General features: G+C 41.3%; 1 protein-coding gene across 3 annotated transcripts in view; it reads left to right on the forward strand.

Annotated features, from left to right (window-relative positions):
* CFTR (CF transmembrane conductance regulator) overlaps nucleotides 1–17558 on the forward strand; it is a 93181-nt gene that overhangs the window by 43014 nt on the left and 32609 nt on the right. For all 3 annotated transcript variants that reach the window (XR_013991147.1, XM_081023455.1, XM_081023456.1), the window contains 7 exons: nucleotides 4031–4125; nucleotides 5831–5917; nucleotides 6756–7476; nucleotides 8761–8889; nucleotides 10361–10398; nucleotides 12527–12795; nucleotides 14508–14587. Coding sequence is in view for 2 of the 3 variants with exons in the window: in XM_081023455.1 (XP_080879581.1) it covers nucleotides 4031–4125; nucleotides 5831–5917; nucleotides 6756–7476; nucleotides 8761–8889; nucleotides 10361–10398; nucleotides 12527–12795; nucleotides 14508–14587 (1419 nt within the window). In the remaining variant the exon portion in view is untranslated. The remainder of the gene's footprint in view (nucleotides 1–4030; nucleotides 4126–5830; nucleotides 5918–6755; nucleotides 7477–8760; nucleotides 8890–10360; nucleotides 10399–12526; nucleotides 12796–14507; nucleotides 14588–17558) is intronic.

Raw genomic sequence — 17558 nt, forward strand, 5'->3', positions numbered from 1 at the left:
GATGTAGCACTAGTGACAGCGCTTAAAATATTTTTATCAGAAGTGTATATTAACTAGCATTTGCAAAAGTGCATGTATCACATTGCTATACTAAGCAAGTAATATGGAATGCTGAACAGCTTGCTCATCTCATACCTGTAAGTCATAGTTCATATATTACCTTTCTGATGGGACGTGGGTGGTGCTGTTGTCTAAAAGCACTCCAGTGCAAGTAGATAAATAGGTACTGCTGCGGCAGGAAGGTAAATGACATTTCTGTGCGTTCTGGTTTCTGTCACGGTGTTCTGTTGTGCCAGAAGCGCTTTAGACCTGCTGGCCACATGACCCAGAAAGCTGTCTGTGGACAAATGTCGGCTCCCTCGGCCTGAAAGCGAGATGAGCACCGCAACCCCATAGTTGCCTTTGACTGGACTTAAACCGTCATGGGGTCCTTTACCTTTTTACCTTTTACTTATATTACCTTTCTCATGTATGTATATTTGAAGCAGCAAACTACTTGGTGCAGCTAAAGTGAAAGGTCAGACTATCACTCCCCCATTCGTGCCTTGATTTGTTTTCATGTCAGGAAACCCAATCATTAATAGCCCCTATCTCCTTTGACTGGTGTTCAATCCGTTCCAAAGAATGTACTATCAAATTTCACTTGAAGGATTGAAGGAGATGTGTGAGGTAGCTTTATCAAATACAATTATGCATAGATGGAAGAGAAAGCAAATAGCTTGCATAACTTTCTGGGTTTTGAGATAGGAGGAAAAAAAATTCCTTTTAGGATACATTGAAGCACATTCTGCAGGGTGGAACATTTTACTTGTACTCTGAATTAGTGTTTGCAGCGTTGAAAGACCTCATTAGTGGTACTTTTCAATCCAAAAATATTTGAGATGGAACCAGAAATCCATCAAGGTTTGTGGTGTTTCCCTCAGAAAAGGACCTATATTTCTATTTATTAAAACAAATGCAGGATTTTACCAGGGACGCTGAATGCATTATGTCTGGCACAGAGTATAGTATTTAAGAACAGTCCTTGACAATCTTAAAATTGTACTCAAGGCTGGTGGGAAGGGAGCAAGTAAAACTTTAAAGAAACATGATTGGCTTGAGAGCTTAAGGAGAAGTAGACTCCAATGCAGTTTTCTCCCTCAGAACTATACAGTGGACGTTGAGAAGGCCTCGATGAACTTTGATAAAGGTCTCAGAAAACCTGGCAAATCGTGATACCCACATACAAGTTAGGAAATATCTCAAGAAAATTGTTTCACAATCTTACTTTCCCCCTTAAGAGCGTAGGAAGAGAACCAGGTCTAAAGGCCATTTAGTTCGACCATCTATTCTCAGAGTGGCCTGCCAGTCTTCTGCTTGCCTGCCAATCTAAACTTCCCCCTCATTTTGGTATGTTTCTTAATTAGCCTTAGATTGCATATAGGTAAAGGACCCCTGGACGATTAAGTCCAGTCAAAGGTGGCTAGGGGGTTACAGTGCTCATCTTGCTTTCAGGCTGAGGGAGCCGGCGTTTGTCCACAGACAGCTTTCCGGGTCATGTGGCCAGCATGACTAAACTGCTTCTGGTGCAACGGGACACCGTGATGGAAACCAGAGCGCACGGAAATGGCGTTTACCTTCCCACCACAGCAATACCTATTTATCTACTTGCACTGGTGTGCTTTCAAACTGTTAGGTTGGCAGGAGCTGGGACAGAGCAACGGGAGCTAAACCTGTCATGGGGATTCGAATTGCTGACTTTCTGATTGGCAAGCCCAAGAGGCTCAGTGGTTTAGATCACAGCACCACCTGCATTCCTGTTAGACTTCATATATCGAATCCCAGTGAACATAAGAAGGTCTTCTTTCTTCTGATTGGGATTGGGATTCTGATTTGGATGCTAACAGGATTCTCCTTTTGTATATGACTCTCACTGCCAATGATCAGAGGAAATAAGAGATTGCTTTTGTTCCTATGGGTATTTTATAGTTAAGTTTGTCAGATACACAGGTTATCTTCAAAAGAGTCCCAGCAGCTTACAAAACAGACCAGACTACTGTCTCCAGCTTAAGTGCCCACAGTGAAATTAATGCTGAAACTGTGGAGGGGAAAAAACATTCAGAAAATAACCAAAGCAATGTTTAGAGAATCAGGAAAGAGAAAAACTGAAGGAAGCCCAGGATTATTGTGTTTCTTTACAAAGCAAACCAGAGTTTAAATTGCTGGTAGCGTATTTGTCTTAGTAGCTGACCACCTAATCAAATCCAGCAGAGCACAATGAGCCCAAAGACTGAAAGATGAAACTAAAACAAATGTAGGGCAGGAAAAGGGGATAAACGTCTTACAGAACAATTAGCCTTAGATCATGGGTAGGCAAACTAAGGCCCGGGGGCCGGATCCAGCCCAATCACCTTCTAAATCCAGCCTGCAGACTGGGAATCAGCATGTTTTTACATGAGTAGAATGTGCCCTTTTATTTAAAATGCATCTCTGGGTTATTTGTGGGGCCTGCCTGGTGTTTTTACATGAGTAGAATAGGTGCTTTTATTTAAAATGCATCTCTGGGTTATTTGTGAGGCATAGGAATTTGTTCATTCCCCCCCGAAAAAAAATATAGTCCAGCCCTCCCACAAGGACTGAGGGACAGTGGATCGGCCCCCTGCCAAAAAAGTTTGCTGACCCCTGCTTTAGATAATTTACTCAAAAGTGCAATGGATTTTTCCTGCAGCAGAGGGAATTCTTAAAGGTACAAGGGTTGACTCATGGTCTAGAGCTGGTAAGAGTCGTAGCATGGTGCATGTGGTCCTCTCTGCTCTACTGCAGATGTGCAGCCTTTCCCAAGGAAGAAAGCAAAGCAACATGTGCTGTTATCTACCCCAGAGGAAACACAATATGGGCAGTGCTTGTTGGTCTGCTATTAGTCTGTGCATGATGATCTCCTATTACTCGGGTGCGAACATCACAACCTATTTTACCCTAAAAGTGTTTGTGGGGGGGGTGGAGTATTTAAAATTTTGGAAGTCTTATCCCAATTTTGAAGCACAGATCCTCACCCAAGAATGTACTTTAAAAATAATACCAGTCAAATAGAGATGGCAATAATTTCTAGGGCTTAATTAAAAGCAGCCAGCCACCAGGATGGAAGCTGGTGAGTTCTTAAAGACCACCATGTGTGCTTGCTAAGAAACTGTGTCCCATGCCACTAAATGAATGGCTGGGAAATTATATTTTCTGCATTATATCAAATATCTGCCATGTCCATCACAAAAGGCTACCGCATAAACTAAGCATAATGGGAGAAGAGGAATGCTCATCTAATGGATTAGTTGCTTGCCAAATAACAACAAGGGACGCGGGTGGCGCTGTGGGTTAAATCTCAGCGCCTAGGACTTGCTGATCGTCAGGTTGGCGGTTCGAATCCCCGCGGCGGGGTGCGCTCCCGTTGCTTGGTCCCAGTGCCTGCCAACCTAGAAGTTCGAAAGCACCCCAGGGTGCAAGTAGATAAATAGGGACCGCTTACTAGCGGGAAGGTAAACGGCGTTTCCGTGTGCTGCGCTGGCTCGCCAGATGCAGCTTGTCACGCCGGCCACATGACCCGGAAGTGTCTGCGGACAGCGCTGGCCCCCGGCCTCTTAAGTTAGATGGGCACACAACCCTAGAGTCGGACACGACTGGCCTGTACGGGCAGGGGTACCTTTACCTTTACCTTTAAATAACAACAAAACATAGGCTAGAAACAATCAAGCAGTTATTGCAATGAAGGGAGACTGGAGCCAATTGGTATCTGTATAGGTTATGGGTAGCTGGGGTGAGCTGTAAAGTGGCCAAATCCTGTGTATGATTAGATTAGTCAGGATTCTGAAGAGCCCATTGGGTTGCAAAGAGCTTTAAAGAGAGATTGCTCCCAAGCAGATCTGGTTAAAATGGCAAACAAGTTGTGTGAATTTGCCCTCAGTTGCTCATTTTTATGACTTAGAATTGCTCCATATGATATAAATTGAGAAGCTGTGGTGTAATCCGGGAAAAAATCTTTTATAAAATGTTTCAACAGGACATTTCGAAGTTTCCAGAAAAAGATGACACCGTTTTGGGAGAAGGTGGGATCACTCTCAGTGGTGGTCAGAGAGCCAGGATCTCTCTCGCCAGGTAAATTGAAATAATTGTATGATGTTTTTAATACAGCCCATACTTGTTTTGTTATCAGCATGCAATTTCTCATGATTAATGGAAGTCTCACATTCATATGCAAGGTAAGGATTTGGTTTTATAAATTCAGAACCTTGTTGCTTTCTTACAACTAATTGAAAAACTTCTGGTGCCTAAAATTGCTGCTAAATTTTTAATGTTTTCAAATACAGCTTTCTAGTTCATGGTATGAAATTCTAGCCTTTTCCAAAATTCTGACATTTAAAGGGAGGCATCAGAAATAATCCTACACTCCATTTTCCTCCCCTGTTGTAACTAGCAGTTTCCACTCTGCAAGAACTAATGCATTCAGGTTCCCATTGTTATAATGTTTGAAATCATCCCTGCCTCTGAAAACGGGTGCAATGTCTGCCCAAAGTTTTCAGCATTGCATTATTCACTAGTGCAACTACTCCCATTGCAACCTCAGTCAGGCACTTCCTCAGCACTTATGGGAAGCACATGGGAGGTAGTGGTTTTAGCACAGAGTTGTTGCTAGCAACACAGTCCTTATTTAAACTAGAATTATTGGTGATGCTCCCATTTCAACTGAAGTAATACACTACAGGAATAGGTGGCAGCTTTCAGACGACGGTTATACGACTTAAACTAAGAGAACTGGAATAGAATAAGAGAATTGTAGAGCTGGAATAGTCAGATCCTTCCCCTGTATAACATGTAAGGTAAAGGTAAAGGACCATTAGGTCCAGTCGTGACCAACTCTGGGGGTGCGGCGCTCATCTCACTTTATTGGCCGAGGGAGCCGGCGTACAGCTTCTGGGTCATGTGGCCAGCATGACTAAGCTGCTTCTGGCGAACTAGAGCAGAGCACGGAAACGCCATTTCCATTCGCGTTGGAGCGGTACCTATTTATCTACTTGCACTTCGATGTGCTTTCGAACTGCTAGGTTGGCAGGAGCAGGGACCGAGCAACGGGAGCTCACCCGTCACGGGGATTCGAACCGCCGACCTTCTGATCGGCAAGTCCTAGGCTCTGTGGTTTAACCCACAGCACCACCCATGTCCAGTATAACATGTAGATACCATTCATATGGGACCTCGTTAATCACATAGATAAAAAATATGTCTACAGCACCGTCATGGGCTAATTTACCTCTTGTTTACATTTTGAGCTTATTCTGGAGAAACACGATTGCCACCGTGTTCACCAACAATGGCGAAATTCAAATTTAATCACTGAGGATTTAAGATCCAAGCAAAGCACCATGCTTTTATGTGGCGTGTCAATGGATAAGTGCTTGGTATCGGTTGTTGCTGGCATCTGTCTGTCTTGGGAGACAATGGAAGAATGCGCCATTGGGGGTGAAATCAAAGTGTTGGAAGGTTACAGTGCCTGCTGTGGCTGTAGAAACCAATATGCGAGAAACATATTTTGTTGCCACTGGGGCAGATGCAGGCAGGTCCAGTGGCACTGCAGCAGAGGCACCATGGCGTTCAAAAATTCAGACTGTAATTGTTTCCTGAAATTAAATGTTAATATAGTGGATTATAAAGCCTACGTGATCACAATACTGGATTCTCTGGGTGATGTTTTTATTGCATATACTAATAGAAAAAATATTCTGATGAAACATTCCAAATATAAATTAAATGTTAGCATTTACTTTTAATGGAAGCTAATTTCATTTTTATGTCCTTTATTTAGAGCAGTATATAAAGATGCTGATTTATATCTCTTGGATTCCCCTTTCGGTTATCTAGACATGTTAACAGAGAAAGAAATATTTGAAAGGTATAGTATATTATGACATATTTGCTTATTTAATAAATAGATTTTATTAAATAAATAAATTTAATAAATAAAATTTCCTTATTTAATAAATAAATGCACAGGGTATTATGCCAACGTAATGCAAAAGAATTTGTGCAAAACAGCACCCAAACCCAAGAAACAGATTTTCTATTGTATAATTTGATAGTTCAAATGCTTAATGCTTTTAGGAGTAGGTTTAGGTAGGTTCAGAACATCATGAAATGCACATTATTCTATGGATGTTGTAACTAATTGGATTGCAGTACCTCATGATCATTCCAAGCTTCTTAGTCTGAATTTCAGTAGTTCTGTAGATCATCCCAGGATGTGCTATAACCCTTTGTGCTGGTTTGCTGACCTCACCTTAGCTGTTATCAGCCACTTAATGACATTTAAAAGAACACACTTCTCATCTATGTTTGTGTGCAAAAAATAGTTTAACTGAGCCTTAAAAAAAACAGGCAGGGGCTGGAGCACATGGAGGGTGCCCGGGGGTGGTAGGGGATGTTGGCCCCCTCAATATTGGGGGTGAGTGGGCCCCCTGATTCAAAGCATTGAGGGGGCTGGAGCTCCCTGTGCCCCATATACCCAGTGCTGGTGGCTATGATATTCAGATACCTAGCTAGAGTCCTCAGTGCACAATTAATTGAGTGGCATACTTTCTTTTGCTCTTCAAATCGTATCTTGGCTAAATGAATCTGGGTTGCTGCTTTTAAGTTGGAAAGCACTCAAAGAATATAATCAAAATTGGACAGAAAATGAGCAATGATTACCCACCTTGAAATCTCTAATTGTTCCCCCCCTTCTTTTTGCGAAGCTGTGTTTGCAAACTTATTGTCAATAAAACTAGAATACTTGTTACATCGAAGCTGGAACATTTGAAAATAGCAGACAAGATACTAATTTTACACGAAGGAAGCTGTTATTTCTACGGGACCTTTTCTGAACTTCAGGGTCAGAGACCCAACTTTAGCTCTGAGCTGATGGGATTTGATGGTTTTGATCAGTTCAGCACAGATCGAAGGAACTCCATTCTAAGCGAAACGCTGCGGAGACTTTCTATTGGTAGCGACGGCATGGGTGCACCAAACGAAATAAAGAGAACGTCTTTTAAACAGACCTCAAACTTTGTGGAAAAAAGGAAGAACTCGGTCATGAATGCGCTGAATTCTAGCAGGAAGTTCTCCTTTATGCAAAAAACTCCACTGCAGGTCAATGGTATAGAAGAAGGCCTTGGGAAACCCGTAGAAAGAAGGTTTTCGTTGGTACCGGACTCTGAACAAGGAGAGGCAATTCTGCCACGCAGCAATGTGATCAACGCAGGACCCACGTTTAGAGAACATAGAAGACAGTCTGTGCTTAACTTGATGACCCGGACATCAGTTCACCAACGTCAGAGTTTTTACAAAAAGGGCAACGTATCCATACGTAAAATGTCAGTAGCCCACCCATCTTGCGAGACAGATATCTATGCCAGGCGCTTGTCTATGGACAGTGTGGCAGAAATAAGCGAGGAGCTTAATGAAGAGGATTTAAAGGTACGTGGTTCAAATTACTGTTGGTAGATGTGCATTTATATACCATCCACCTCATAAAATGTAGTCCATGAAAGCTTATCCCATAATAACCCGGCTACTCTTTTACATTGCTGAAAAACTATTTTATCAGCAAACATACTAACATGGCTGCTCTTCTGGAAGACCGTTGTTAGATAGGCTTCAGTTCCCAGTATCTACGTAACATGGCCGGTCCTCTAAGACTGAACACCCAGTAGAGCATTCTTGTATCACATACCCCTTTGATTTCACATTTGAAAATTTAATCAACGATCTCAGGGAGATTCTTTTCACGGTAATAGTCCTACTCAGGTGTTGGATTTACTCACATTCAAAGAATGCATGAAGGGCTGCAGCTTGGATAATATGTGTGGCTCCACTCCCCACAACCATGCATTGTTTGAACGCGAGTAGACCCAACACTTGAGTAGTACTATTGTTGAATCAAAGCACAAAGATAACATTTGGGCTGTGCTTCAGGGAGCACAGCAGTGCCTTGTTTATTGTGTACTATGCAATTATAAATGATTACAACAAAATATCCAGGTGGTGAACATAACACATCCTTAAAATAGTAAAAAAAAAAAAAAATTCAACATCTGCACAATAACCAGCGGTTGTCAGATATTGTCAAACTCTTCTCCTTCATTGCAGCTCCTCAATGGTTTTTTTAAATAAAAAAGTTAGAAGTATGAATGCAAAGAAATAGACTGGGCAAATATTCTTAAGCATCTTATTGTGTGATCATCATATTGTAGGGCTGCCATATTTCAGAAAAGTTAAATTCCTGGCATACGCAAAATTGTTGAGCTTTTTAGAAATTGTTCACCTTTTGGGGGGGGGAACCTCCCCCCAAAATACTGATTTTTAAGCTTTTGGAGCTGCTTTTTCCATCACATTGCCATACATCCAGGGTTTCCCTGAAAAAAATCCCCCCCGATGCCATTTTTACATCCGAAAACAATGAGATGTCAGGAATTTTCAGGTATATCATATTGTTTAGAAGACAGCTAGAAATTTAAAAAGTTTTATACACATCTCAACAATAGTCAGCTCTCATTCCTTTGAATAAGGTGCCAACGAAATATTATGTTATTCAGATAGTTCTAATCGGTGCTTTTTTCAGGGGACACTCAAGGGTACGGACCTCTTTTTGTTGTTAAAAGTGTGCGTCTTACTGTAGCAACTTCATGGTGACTACCGGCTCCTATTTTTCTAGAAAGAAAGCTCTGGTTCTAATTGTGTTCTTGTCCATTATTTTCCCAGGAATATTTTTGTGAGGATTCAGAGACCCTGAATGCTGTTACTACATGGAATACATACTTCAGATATATTACTGTCCACAAAAAGTTGATTATTGTGTTAATTATATGTGTAGTTATTTTTCTAATCGAGGTAAGTATATTAACTCTATTTTTTAAAAAAATGATATTTATTAAAGTTTCAAAGAATACAAAAATTACACAAAAACAAAAAATAAAAATACAAGAAAATACAAAATACAGAAAAAAGAATAAAGTTTTTAAGATATAACAAAAAAATGAAAAATAAAAAGAAACATACAAAATAAAAACAGTTAAAAACACGTTAATTTTCCATAGCATATCTTCCTTACACTTATTTCCCCAGACCTCCTCGTACCTCCCTTTTTTGTATTCCAGTTCAGTTTGTTAGTTCAGCAAATCCTTACCATTAAGCTTTTACCCATTTGTAAGCCTTTTTTCGTATCTCTTAAAGCATTACAGCTGGAAACCACTTAGTTTCTATCCAACATCCTTCTAAGATTCCTTAATTTTACAATATTTCTGTAAATAGTCTTTAAATTTCTTCCAGTCTTCTTTCACCGACTCTTCTATTAACTCTATTTTAACTTAACTCTGCTTAAGCTACTATAAATGAAAGCAGTGTTAGTATAATTCTTTTCATAGTGATAGCAGCAGAAGGGAGCCGCTGGCACTCCTAACCCACAGGCACTGGCGGAGAAAGAGGAGTGTGGGGGGAGCACTCGCGGCTGCCCCCCCACTGCATCACGCCCCTGAGGGTGGCGCGCCATGCCCCCAGGATGCATGCCAGCGCCTTCCCCGCCCGCTCTCCGCCACAAGGAAGCTACACTCTTGGCTGATATTGATCAGTTACATTACCATGTCATTTCTAAGAATTTCCATCATATCAAGTAGCTGCAAGAGACATAACAGAACATGCTCACAGTATTCCATGTAGGCATTGTGAGTTGAGCAATCAGGCTGTAGCATGGCTCATTAGAAAACAAAATAACCCACTTCAACCATTTAGGGGAAGATACCAATTAATTCTAAAATTTAAGGTGGCGGAGGGAAACCTTTAATATTCTAGATTAAATATGTTCTAGTCTGACCCATAGTTTACTAAAAAAAACAAATCTGATTGTGTGAAATTAACGGTGTGATCCTACTAACAATTACCTTTCTGCATGCTCTATTTAACACAGTGTTTCTTCTAAGTAGACATTGGTAGCATTGCACTGTAAACTAAGGAAGAAAAGAGAGGGTAAAAATAAGGTTGATAAACTATAAACTGGTAAACTTTAAAAGGGGAAAAAAAATTAACACATACACAAAGGAATTAGATAAAAATAGGAAGTTGATTTAAACATGTGCTACTATTTTATTTAGATTCCTTTCATACCCAGTGTTTCCCAAAATTCCCTAGACAGATGGTTGTCCACTATAAGAACAGGTTTCTGGGCTAGATGGGCTGCTTGTTAAATCCAGCAGGGCTCTTGTTATGTTTTTCACATGTATGCCATCTTGGACTTCTTGGAAAAAGAGCAAGATAAGAACAGGAAATAATGATGACAGACAATTAACTATGTGTTTCTTATTTGCAGGTGGCTGCTTCTCTTGCTGGAGTATTGATTATCAATAAGTGAGTGTTTATTGTATTATATTATTTTAAGTATATAAAATATACTTGACATCTTTCAACAGGGCCTGCAAGACAGAGCTGTTCTGCCTGGCCTTTGATTTGGACTCAGTCTGACCCTTATGTTTCCCTCCCCTTATGGTTTTGACTTTTAAAATGAGGCTGCATTTTAAATTGCATTTTAACCTGTATGTTAAATTGTTTTTTTCTTTCTCTTTTTTTCTTATTATGTTTTTACTGAAATTTTATTGATGTTAGCCGTCCTGAGCTCGGCTCTGGCCAGGGAGGGCGGGGTATAAATAAAATTATTATTATTATTATTATTATTATTATTAGTTATTAGTTGTTTACTATAGCTCGGCAATCTGGGGAGGTAGCCCAACTAGGAGAAGGAAAACTCTGATCCTAAACCTTTGCTGCCTTGCAGCTCTACTCATTTGTGAGAAAGGCTTTGGGAATAAACCCAGAGGGAAAAAAACAATTTTCCCTGTCTCTCGGGACATCTTTGGAAGAAGGAGCAAACCCTACACTCTGGAGTGGAGTCCCTAAGACAGTGGGATAGTGTCTTGCACACCTCTTTCTAGCAACTCCTGCAGCCAAGCTGGTGCCAAATGTATCTCTCGGCTTTCCTTTGGACAGCAACTGCAAGGCCAAGAGTGGGTGGGAGGTCCTGTTGTCTGGGCAGCCCAGGACCTCCATACATAATGTCCAGGCTTGCGCCTCAGAGAGGTTACTTCAGTGCTCCTAACACCGCAAAAACAATACGGGAGGCAGCAGTTACAATTTACTGGCCTCTGCAGCCACAGCAAGCACTGTGATTCTCCAGCAGCTTGATTTCACCCCCAGAGGTGCACTCCATTGTTTCTTGAGACAGATGGATGCCAACAAATATTTACTATAGTTCTAACACTGATCAACATTTTTTGATGTACCTGCATTTTTAGCAAATGCTTAGGTAAAGGTAAAGGGACCCCTGACCATTAGGTCCAGTCGTGACCGACTCTGGGGTTGTGGTGCTCATCTCGCTTTATTGGCTGAGGGAGCCAGCATACAGCTTCTGGCAAACCAGAGCAACGCACGGAAATGCCGTTTACCTTCCCGCCGGAGCGGTACCTATTTATCTACTTGCACTTTGACGTGCTTTCGAACTGCTAGGTTGGCAGGAGCAGGGACTGAGCAACAGGAGCTCACCCCGTCACGGGGATTTGAACTGTCGACCTTCTGATCGGCAAGTCCTAAGCTCTGTGGTTTAACCCACAGCGCTACCCGCATCCCTTAGCAAATGCTTATCAATAAGCTAGTTTTCTGAACCAGCAGTGTGCAAGGCAACCATTTTCAAAGCACCCTTGCCTTATATGAAATTCATTATCATGTCCAATCTTTCTTTTTCTGTGAAGATTTTTTGACCTATGGGAAATATCAATTGGGAGTCACAGCAAATGACTGGCAGAACCAAATGTGGGTGGGGCTTGCAACACTGCATACCTTTTTATTGATACCCAATCCCTTCTCTGCCTTTCACACACAGAGACAAGTGAGCATGAATATACTTTGCCATAGCAAAAACTTAAAACACTTTCCTTTGAAATTGACATTCTCCTCACCACTATTGCAAATTACAGGGCGGTTAGGCTGGCCTCAACCATAGCCAGAGCTTTTTTGGCTGTGGCCCCAATCTGGTGGAACGCTCTGTCACAAGAGACCAGGGCCCTGTGGGACTTGACATCTTTCCACAGGGCCTGCAAGACAGAGCTGTTCCATCAGGCCTTTGGCCAAGGCACAGTCTGATCCCGTCTCTCATTCTGTAATCCTCATAGAACTCTAGCCCAATGGTTGCCATTAATTTGATTCTGAATTGATTTTAGAATGTATTTCAATTAATTGACTGTGATTTTTTGTAAAATGTGCTATTTTTACTGTTGTTAGCCACTCTGAGCTCGGCTTTGGCTGGGGAGGGCTGGATATAAAGAAATATTATTATTATTATTATTATTATTATTACAGTTTTACCAAATATTCATTTTCCATTTTCTGTAGATCAGAAGTTCCGATTTCTGCCCCCAACTTTAGAACAAAGAATTAACTCAGACCTGTATTGATCATAGTCTATGCTTTGTTTTGTTTTCAATAGGTTGTCTGTTTCAGATAGCCGAAATGCAACACAGGCAAGAAATGCTTCCTCCCAAGACGTGGAGAGCTATGCAGTCATCATTACGGAGACTAGCGGCTATTACATCTTCTACATTTATGTGGGAGTGGCTGATACCTTACTTGCCTTGGGCCTCTTTCGAGGCCTACCCTTGGTGCATACTCTCATCTCAGTTTCTAAAACCCTTCACCGCAAGATGCTGCACGCCATCCTTCAGGCACCCATGTCTTCCTTCAACACATTGAAAGCAGGTATAAACCAGCTCACTCCCTTTGTGGCACATGTCACCTCGCCCATCAGCTTCCTCTCAGTTACTCTAGATTACAGGGGTCAGCAAACTTTTTCAGCAGGGGGCCGGTCCACTGTCCCTCAGACCTTGTGGGGGGCCGGACTATATTTTGAACCCCCCCCCAAATGAACCAATTCCTATGCCCCACAAATAACCTAGAGATGCATTTTAAATACAGTGGTACCTCGGGTTACATACGCTTCAGGTTACAGACTCCACTAACCCAGAAATATTACCTCGGGTTAAGAACTTCGCTTCAGGATGAGAACAGAAATCGTGCTCTGGTGGCACGGCAGCAACAGGAGGCCCCATTAGCTAAAGTGCTGCTTCAGGTTAAGAACAGTTTCAGGTTAAGAACGGACCTCCGGAACGAATTAAGTACTTAACCTGAGGTACCACTGTAAAAGCACACATTCTACTCATGTAAAAACACCAGGCAGGCCCCACAAATAACCCAAAGATGTATTTTAAATAAAAGGGCACATTCTACTCATGTAAAAACATGCGGATTTCCAGACTGTCCGTCTGGATTTAGAAGGCGGTTGGGCCAGATTCGGCCCCCGGGCCTTAGTTTGCCTACCCATGCTCTAGAATGCGGTACTTGGGTTGAAAGCTATTTAGGTCAGCACACATCTGAGAGGAAGCCTTGTTGAATGCAGTGTAACTTCCGAGAGTTGTCCTAAACAACACTGAGTTTGAATTTAACCATTGCTCGAGTCAAAAGAGATGACCTCTGAATAAACATGTTTAGGATAGGCAGAGTACAACTCCAGAAAAAACTAATTTAGGGGAGCAAAGGAGGGTCATTGTCCACTATTTGGGTAGCAACTTTTAAATTAGGGCAGCCAGGTAAAAAAGAGGATAAGACTTTTAACACATGTACAGGGCAGAAGGACATCACCACCTCATCCGAGCCCCCTCTAGCGTGGCAAACCTGGGATTTGGATTGTGCCTTACCAAACCAGTCACTTTTCTCTCCAGTTACTCCTTTTATACCGGGGTGGGGGAACTATGGCCCATTCCCAAGTGCATAATAAGCACTGTATTTTTCCCGTGTATAAGACTAGGCTTTTAAACCAAAAAATTAGGTTTAAAATTGGGGCTTGTCTTATACACAGGTCGTGCTGAGGGATGTTTTCTTAATTTGGAGTATCCCAAAAATAGGGGGCGTCTTATACACAAAAAAATACGGTAGTTATTTGTGCTCCATTACTCCAGCTGCCTTATTTTTCTTTGTTTTTGCTTATGCGATCATGTTCCCCTATACAAACAGTGCATTTTCTTAATGTTATGCTGAGTAGACAGTAATGCATTGGGCTACAGTCCTGCATGCCTCTTTACCAACATGTATATGAAATAACGTGACATAGGCAGTCCTTTGTAAAATTTTACTTATACTGTAGATCATTCAGACCAGTCTCCTTGTGCCAAAGTTCTGCTGTCTATATGAAAACAAATGTCTTTTTATGGTAGGTTTCAGTTCAGTGCTAAATTTTCTCCAAAACTTCACATCATTTTTTTTAAGTACTCAGAAATTATTACTACTAAGAAAGTAGTAATTACTAATTATTACTACTAAGAAAGGTTATATGTACAGTTAATATATTAATAAACTTTGCTCATATTAGGAATAATCTCCTCCTCCTATATCATTTCATTTTCTTCAACCTGTAGGTGGAATACTTAACAGATTCTCAAAGGATATAGCAATATTGGATGACCTACTACCACTTACAATATTTGACTTCATTCAGGTTTGTGAAAATAAATATATATTTTGCAGAGTGGCTGACAGTGCTTTGTTTTCTGGTTTTCTGGCCATCACTTACGAAGATCAGAAAATAAAAAGAGACTAATGAATAATAAGAAGCAACAAGAATAAATGAGTGCTCATAATGTTTGTATACATAAAGCTTATTTTCAATGTTTTGCCACCCAATCTGTGCCTTTATGACTCTTCTTTTCTCCCATTTATGTTTCTCTGCTCTTTTCTTCTTGTGCACGAGGCTCTTAGCTCAGCTGCTTACTCCATCCTCCTCCTGGCTTCCTTGTTGGCATCTCAAGAGACAATGGAGTGCGTCTCTAGGGGTGAAGTCAAACCGCTGTTTAGCAAAACCAATGTGACCTTCCTGGGGTGCAAGCCTGGGCAGTGTGTATGGAAGTCTTGGACTGCCCAGATGACAATACTCCCCTCTTGGCCTCACTGATGGGGTCCAAAACAGAGCAGTACATTTGCCTCCAGCTTGGCTGCAGGAGTTGCCAGAAGAAGGTGTACAAGGCCTTCTGATGATGCCAAGGTTGCAGGTCCGATCCCCGTATGGGACAGCTGCATATTCCTGCATTGCAGGGGGTTGGACTAGATGATCCTCAGGGTCCCTTCCAAATCTATAACCCTACAATTCTGTGATATGAGTGTGCATGCACACACAGAGAGAGACTTGGGTTGAAAAATCCAATTAAATTGAGTGGTGTCAAATTCAGGATAGACCAAATAAAATCCCTATTTACATAATACGTAATCAGTGTGCATGGTTTATCTGACCCGAGATGTGGCAATGACCAGTACATCAGATGGCCTTAAAAGGGGAATTCTGTGACAGTTGTGATAGCTATATGCAATCTATGCCACTGAACAGCAGTTGTTGGGGCAACAGGGAGGGAGGACCTCACTGTACTGGTAGTGGGCTTCCTGGAAGCATCTGTTTGTACTCAGGATGGTAGATTAGATGGTTTGATTCAGTAGGGTTCTTCCCATGTTCATGAAGATGCATATTTTAGCTGAATCAAACACTCCTTTCTTAAATTCTAGTTAAAACTGTGATGATCATTCAAGCCTGCATTATGATTTCCATACGCTTTCTCCTCCTCCTTCACTGCCTAGCTAGCTTAAAATAAAATAAAATAATAACCAGCCAAGAACACTTCACATGACAATAATGGATACTGAGCTATCCAATATATGGATAGGGCATACATTTTTTTACAGATCTTTGTTCCGCAATGGTTTTATTTTCATAAAGCAGCCACCTAGAAAAAACTGGTGTTAAACAAAAATGTATCTAATGAGCATTCATCTTGGATGAAATAAATTCATATATTAATCTGGAATTTGCAAAAGTAATGCTAAGCCCTATGACTTTGACAGGTGAGTCCATTTCCTTCCAAGGCATAAAATGCAAGTTCTATTTCCATGGCTTGTCAAGCTTTTGGCCTCCATATTGCAGCATTTCAGGAGATACAACGTGTGGTTGAGGCTGATCCATTTCATAAATGAAAGAGCTTCCAGTCACCCAAAGTTGGTGACCATGTTAAGATTTCCCAGTAAACCAACTTGGTGATAAACATTAGCAGGTGGTGTGTTGGGTCTACATCTGACCTCCGTGTGGCTGAGTCACTGCAGCTTACCAGCACAGAGGGGTCCAGTGGTGGTGGTGGTGAGGTTGGCATGGTGCAAACACAATGGCAGAGCCATTCTGGCATTCCTGCCATCATGTTTGCACTACACCACACTGTCATGACATTCCTTCTTCTCTCTGTTCTGGGGTGCTGTGGTGGCTGAAGTGGATCGAGGTCAGGTGAGCAGTGCAGGCCCACCGTGCCATCCGCTGTTGGTGATAAAACTTGAAGCTTTCAAGTAATCATTGAATTACTTGCTGTGATAGATCCACAGTAAGTATCAACTCCTTACTTGGAGGCTTTTAAGCACAGGTTGTATGGCCATCTGTCATGAATGCTTTAGCTGGGATTCCTGCCAATTCAGGGGGTTGGACAACGACCGTTGGGGTCCCTTCCAATTCTACAGTCCTATGATTCCATGATAGCTTTAGCTTTATTAGAATTGTTTCTGCCTTTTTTTTGACCAAGTTGTTATAAGATATCAAGTCCTTTGCTGATGAGCCTTGAGGCAGTTTTTTCTCTTCAATTATTACATTATTAATAATGATTAATTTCCTATACTGCCCTTCATCCGAGGATCACAGAACGATTTACAATATAAAAACACAGAAATACATACCATAGTAACAAACAAAAATAATAGCCCCCCATCGTTTAAAGGGCCATAGATTGTTTAATTAGACAAAGAGGAGTGTTTTTGCCTGAAGGTATGTAATAACAGCGCCAGGCAAGCTTCTCTAACGAGAGTATTCCACAAGTGGGGAGCTACCTCAGAAAAGGCCCCTTCTTGTGTTGCTGCTCTCTGGACCTCTCATGGAGGAGGCACACAAAGAAGGGCCTCAGATGATTGTCTGTGATTACCCTGAGTAATGTTCTGATGTTATGTGTTCCTGATAAAGACAAATATCCGTGGGGTGATGCAGAATAAATAGTTCCACCAGAAAGCAAAATCCATGATTCATAAAGGACAATCTAGAGCCTTGTTCGTGATAATATTATGCAAAAAAGGTATGCATTTTGCATCGTCATAGAACGATTTCAATATTTATATTCATGAATTGACATAGTGTTCCATGATAATTGTATGAAAGAATCTGCATCTTATTTTGATAATTGTACAGGTGTGCATTTGAAAAACACTGTGATGTCTTCTAGACCACTGTTAAATGAGTGCTTGATTTAGCAAATCATGAAACCACTTATTAATTTCCAAGACCTTTAGCTCCAAATACTATCAGTTTCTTTTTGTTCTCAGATGCAAACCCTTGTTGGGAAGACACTGCTGGGATGTTTGAAATATATATGCTAATACCTCCTCTGGGGAAATTA

This window comes from Podarcis pityusensis, assembly GCF_964106645.2.
Source record: "Podarcis pityusensis genome assembly, chromosome: 10".
Classification (NCBI taxonomy): Eukaryota; Metazoa; Chordata; class Lepidosauria; order Squamata; family Lacertidae; genus Podarcis; species Podarcis pityusensis.